Consider the following 6,342-nt stretch of genomic DNA (forward strand, 5'->3'; position numbering starts at 1 on the left):
CTGATCTCTCCCTCTACCTCTGTTTCTCCCTCTCTCCCTCCCTCTGTCTCTCTCCCTCTCTCTCTCCATCTCCCTCCCTCTCTCTCTGTCCTCTCGCTCGCTCACCTGTCCTCTCACTCGCTCCCTCCCTCTCTCTCCTCTCTCTCTCCCTCTGTCTCCATCTCTCTTTCCCTCTCTCCATCTCCCTCCCTCTCTCTCTGTCCTCTCTCGCCCGCTCACCTGTCCTCTCACTCGCTCCCTCCCTCTCCCTCTCCCTCTCTCCCTCTGTCTCCCTCTCACTCGCTCCCTCCCTCTCTCTCTCTCTCCCTCTCCCTCTCCCTCTCCCTCCCTCTCTCTCTCCCCCTCCCTCTCTCTCGGTCCTCTCTCGCTCGCTCACCTGTCCTCTCACTCGCTCCCTCCCTCTCCCTCTCCCTCTCCCTCTCTCTCTCTCTCTCTCTGCTGGCTTGGCCCCTCTGTGCTGCTGCTGCTGCTGCTGCGGGGGTGAGCAGTGTGGCGCCCCCGCGGGCCTGCCCCCCCCTGTCGGGGCCGGAGGACGGAGAGAGCCCCTACAGCGCGCGCGGGATGCTGTCACTTATCCAGAACACCACCCGCCGCGCCTACCACCAGGTCCTGGAGGCGCTGGACGAGAACCACCGCAGGTGACCCCCTGACCCCCGTGTGTCACTTCCCACCCCCAGCCGCGCAAGCAGCCAATCGCCGCCCTCCTCCGTCCGCTCACTCCGCCCGCGATTGGCCCCGCGCCGCACCTGCACTTCACTCGCGTTTCCGTAGCCATCCGTCCGCATTTCACATTCGAATCGGCAGCCAATCAAAAGCAAAGCAAAGAGGGGTAAAAAAAAGAAGAAAAAAAAAAAGACAATTAATTAAAAGATTTGGCATCTGTAATTATCTGCCATTTATTTGTTAAAAGTTGATTTGATTTTTCCATTTTCATAATTCATTTCCTGCATTCTTGTGGCTTTGCTTTGCTTGTCAGAGGTGGGTGCTTATCAGAACACTGAGTCACAGCAGCGCTCATTCTGATTGGCTGCTGAACTCTTGACTCCCTGGCTTTCTCTGCTGTAGAAATGTAGAAATGTCACTTCCTTATTGTTGTCATAGCGATGTGTCATGGCTTCCATGGTGACCGGTAGTGTTGAATGTGCTGACGCAGCGTGACTGACAGAGGTGTAGTCTACTATGAGTCACTCACGGGGGGGGTGTGGTTGTGTGTGTGAGTGGGAATACCTGTGTCGGGCCTATTCCAGTATTCTCAAACTTGAACCTTGGACCGTGAACAAGTAGAGGAATTATTAGAGCAGGGTTGGGCAATCCCGGTTCTGAAAGGCCATTGTGTGGGCAGGTTTCTGTTTCCACCAATTACCCTGGCGGAATGAACACTTGTTCAGTTGTAGACTAGATCAGTGTTTCTCAACTCCAGTCCGGGAACTCACACGCCCGATCTAATGACTGAGCCAGTCAAACCACTGAGAGTGCCCTTGATTAGTTAAATTTGGTGTGTGAGTCCCTGGTTACAACTAAAACCTTCTGGCAAGTGGGTTCCGAGGACTGGAGTTGAGAAACGGTTGACTAGATCTCGGTAAAACATTTCACATCGGGACACAAGATCTGAAATGCGGCTAAAATGTCAGAGGTTGTAAGCGTTAGGGCGAATTATGTAATTAAGGGCGAATTATGTAATTAAGGGCGGAAGTTGTCATGAAACCAGAAACGGCATCCGGCCCTCCTGCCCACATCGAGGTTAGAGGCTTCGCTGTAGAACACAGGTAACGCCACCACCTGGTCTGCTCCCGCTTCTGGACCGTCCTGTGCCCTCTTCCCACGCCAAGGATGCTCCAGATTTCCAGCTCTGTTAACAGTTTTTCGGAATGCTACCCCAGAGGGGAATTTCAAGGACAGGATATCCATAGCAACCAGTCTGGATCTTGGTCATGTCCCTGCAGGGATAATCGTGGGATTCCTAAAACTGGACCGTTTCTGCTTCGTAGTTGAGAGAAGCAAGCTGAGCTCCTGGTTGTTCCGTAGAATGTGTGCTAACGCCCCTTAGCACTGTGCTAATAAAGGAAGAAGGCTACAGTGAGCTTTGTCTGGTTATTCTGTAGAATGTGTACTAATAAAGGAAGAAGGCTGACTGGTTATTCTGTAGAATGTGTGCTAACACCCTTAGGACTGTGGTAATCCAGGAAAAAGGCCAAAGTTAATTTAGCACACATTCTACAGAATAGCCAGGCAAAGGTAGCTTTAGCCTTCTTCCTGGATTAGCTCAGCGCAAAGGGACATTAACACACATTCTAGAGAATAACCAGACAAACAGCCTTTTGTGCAGCGATTATCCAAGAAGAGGGCTAAAGTTAGCATGGCCTTGTGTGACACAGCTGTCTTTGGACTGGCCATGTAGCAAGAGTTGGGGAAGTTAAACAAACCGTCTGACAAACGGCTGCCACTATATTCAATATATACGCAGTACTCTTTAACCCCAGGGGTAAAAGGACAAACCCGCTATTTGTTAGTTTGTTTATGCAGAGAGGGGGTCAGTCTGTATTGGTGTCTGTGGAGTTCCCAGGAGAGAACTTCTCATGAAGACCAATGTGGTTTTAATGTCTACCATTCACGTGATAAAATGAACATTTTTATTTGTTTTTTGGAGCATTAAGCAATTGTGTGAATCTTTTCTGAAGGACTCGGTGTTGGCCACAGTTTCAGAAGCTCATAATGAGCGCGTTGTCTGGTGTGTTTGTGTGCGTGTTGTGTGCATGTTTGTGTGTGTGTGTGTGTTTGTGCATGTTTGTGTGTGTGCGTGTTGTGTGTGTGAGCCTGTTGTGTGTGTGCATGTGTATGTGTGTGTGTGTGTGTGTGTGTGTGTGTGTGTGTGTGTGAGTGTTGTGTGTGTGTGTGTGTGTGTGTTTGTGTGAGTGTTGTGTGTGTGTGTGTTTGTGCGTGTCCATGTTTGTGCGTGTGTGTGTTTGTTTGTGTGTGTGTGTGTGTGTGTGTGTGTGCGTGTTTGTGCGTGTCCATGTTTGTGCTTGTGTGTCTTTGTGTGTGTGTGTGTGTGTGTGTGTGTGTGTCGGCCGCACCCTCAGGCCAGATTTTAACCGCATGCTGAGTGTGTTTCCACATAAATCCTGGACGGTCACCAGCACTGCAGCGCTTTCCTGATAATGATGTAACTTCCTGTGGACACAAGGCCTCGCTGTGTGGGCTGTTGCTGGTACTGCGTGCACTTTGGGGTCGGTGTGGACCTCAGTGGTATTTGAAGTGATTAAATGTTAATAAGTATGTATAGTCAAATCTAGGGCATGCTGTGCATAAGCATGTCTCTGTCACTCTCAGCCGGGGCTAATCGCTCGCTCTGATTCTCGTGCCCTCGTTGTTCTTAAAAATAACTGATCTGGGATTCTACACGAATCCACCCCACAAGGGTCACATGACCAGGGATAGTGTTGTCCAGCCCCTGGAGCGATGATTTACGGTCACATGGCAGGGTTAGTGCGGTCCAGTCAGAAAATGTTTCGCTGCGTTCTTCTGTGTGAACGAACGCAGCGTTTTGCAGCCGGCTTTTTAGGTGTGGTGGGTGTGTCAGGGGTGTAGCCCGACTCAATAACGACATAGTCCTGTGCTTTAAAGCCCTCAGGAGCAACCCGTACTATGTCAGCCAGTCTGCCCATTATATGGTCACATGACAGGGTTAGTGGTGGCCTGGTGTGATGTTATGTGGTGACGTGATGGGGTTACTGTTGGCCTAGGGTAATGTTTTTTTCACACATATTTCGACTGGACACCACCCACCCCCAGCCCTCACACACTCTCCCTTTCCTGTCCACTCCACCTGTGTGTGTGTGGGAACTTTCGTCTCAATCTGTCTTTTGTCTCCTCTTGCCCTGTCATTCCCTCCTCAGCAGCCCAGCTTTGAGAGGGGGGTCAGTGTCAGCCTCCAACCCCCTTCACGATACCAGGTAACTCCACCCCCCCCCCCCCCCAACTCCACCCCCCCCCTCCTCTCATCCCCCCTCCTTTATTCCCCGCCAACCCCCTCATTCCATTTCACTCCACCCCCTCTCCTCCAATCCCCTTCAAGATACCAGGTAACTCCACCCCCCTCTCATCCAATCCCCTCATTCCATGTAACTCCACCCCCCCTCCTCTCCTCCAATCCCCTCATAATTCCAAGTAACTCCACTCCTTTCTCCATGATTCCCCATCCCCTGATACTGAACATTTTAGCAACGTTTCACGCCACTGAGGAGCATTTCCTTGCTTTTGGTGGGCGTGTCCGGGGTGCTGCAGTGATTGGTGCGTTTGAGAATCTGTGTCACACTGGACACAATTGCCCTAGCAGCTCCCGTGGTAACAGTTCACCTTTTTCAGGTAATAAGCACTTTGCGATGTTTTCCGCATGGTGAATGCAGCCAACATAATTCCTCTTCCTCTCCCTACTTCCACCCCACTCTCCAGGTAACCCTTCCCTCTCCCTCTGTACATTTCCTAATTCCAAGTCATTTCACCCCCAGTAGCCTTCTCATCCCCCCTATTTGGAATCCAGATACCGTCTCCCCACTCTAATCCTCTGACCAGGAGACCACTCCATCTCCTATATTCTCGTGTGTGTGTGTGTGTGTGTGTGTGTGTGTGTGGACGTGGACGTGGACGTGGACGTGGACGTGAAATTTCATGGATCTGTCAGGGTACTGCATCGATCAGGCTAATATTTACATTTTCAAACAGACTGACTACACCTCTGTCTCTAAATAGAATTATACGTGACCTATTACCTAGTCCAAAGACATGCAGGTTCGGGACTACAGACGAAAATTAGCTTATTAGCTAACTCTGGCGCATTGATGTGGAAACCGAAAATGTTGATGCTAATATGCACTGTTCCTGGTAAATGCACACAACCAATAAAATGTAAAAAAAATAAAAATAAAGAAGCACCACGGTTGGTAAACGGTGGCTGTGATTCGTCCAGGTGTAGACGGGAGAATAGAGGCGCGATAGCCACGAATGGCGTTGGATAAGTGCGGCTGTGATTGGATTAAAATGCGTTTCGTTTCGTTTCGTCTCGTCTCCTGTCCTCAGGCTGGGCCTCTCCACGCTGGAGCAGGCGATGGAGGGCACCCCGGAAGAGATGGCGGTGGTCGACGCGGCAACGCTACGGCGGCAGGTGAGCCCTCTTGCGGGACTGCGTCGACTTTAATTACACTTCCGCCCTTTCACGTTCGTTTTTATCAATTGACGGACTCATTTTGGAATCGATTAGGTAATGGAGACGAACTGATGGACGGATGATGGATTCATTGATTGGATGGCTCGACTGTCTGTGACTGGCCTGTGTGCATAATGGAAAAATTAATTGATGAAAATATATATATATATATATATATATATATATATATATATATGGGCGGCAGGGATGGTGCAGTGGGTAGCACTGCCGCCTCACAGCAAGGAGGTCCTGGGTTTCAATCCCGGTCGACCGGGGCCTCTCTGTGTGGAGTTTGCATGTTCTCCTCGTGTCTGCGTGGGTTTCCTCCGGGTACTCCGGTTTCCTCCCACAGTCCAAAGACATGCAGGTCAGGCTGATTGGACAGTCTAAATTGCCCATAGGTATGAGTGTGTGAGTGAATGGTGTGTGTGCCCTGCGATGGACTGGCGACCTGTCCAGGGTGTATTCCTGCCTTTCGCCCAATGTATGCTGGGATAGGCTCCAGCCCCCCTGCGACCCTGTTCAGGATAAGCGGGTTAGGATAATGAATGAATGAATGAAATGTATATATATTTCTTTTACTTTCATTATGTGAAGACAAATTGAGTTTGGTGACTACATTCATGAAAGATCCACACACTGCAGTTTTCAGTCAAAATAGGTCTTTGAAGAGTCTCTGAAGGCAAATTTAAACTCTGAGAATTCCATTTAGGAGTGGCTCTTATTTGGTTCTAGTTTTCAAAGTTGCTTACTTTTTCGCCTTGTCAAGGGGTGTAGCTTTCATTGTCATTGATTTGCATTCAGCTGAATGCCTCCATTTCAAGGAAGTCAACAAGCATTACATACACACCCCAAGATAGTAAGAGCAGTCGACACCCTTCAGAATGGCAGACTTTGGAGCCAAAGGCCGCAATGCTTTTGGTGCAGCGCTCCTTCGTGTTTGTAAACAGTATTTTTACTGCTTAATGGGGGATAACAAATGGGTAAGCAATTTTAAACCCGAAATCAAAGTGAAACTATTATTTATCATAACCATTCTCAGCATTGTCAGTTCGTAGTGTTTTCTTGAGAGCGCTCTCTTTAAACCAGGCGTTTTCAACCTCTTCTGAACTAGGACTCAGGCTCAAACGCATTCAGGG

The 6,342-nt window shown here is 49.5% G+C and overlaps 1 protein-coding gene across 1 annotated transcript in view; it reads left to right on the top strand.

Annotated features, from left to right (window-relative positions):
* LOC134015738 (mitochondrial fission factor-like) overlaps positions 1-5,570 on the top strand; it is a gene marked incomplete at its 3' end in the record, with an annotated part of 9,698 nt that extends 4,128 nt beyond the window's left edge. Inside the window, exons 4-7 of the mRNA XM_062455285.1 lie at positions 486-638; positions 3,897-3,953; positions 5,077-5,161; positions 5,556-5,570. Coding sequence (XP_062311269.1) covers positions 486-638; positions 3,897-3,953; positions 5,077-5,161; positions 5,556-5,570 — 310 coding nt within the window. The remainder of the gene's footprint in view (positions 1-485; positions 639-3,896; positions 3,954-5,076; positions 5,162-5,555) is intronic.
* Positions 5,571-6,342: the final 772 nt, after the last annotated feature.

Source organism: Osmerus eperlanus, unplaced genomic scaffold (genome assembly GCF_963692335.1).
Source record: "Osmerus eperlanus unplaced genomic scaffold, fOsmEpe2.1 SCAFFOLD_769, whole genome shotgun sequence".
Lineage (NCBI taxonomy): Eukaryota > Metazoa > Chordata > Actinopteri > Osmeriformes > Osmeridae > Osmerus > Osmerus eperlanus.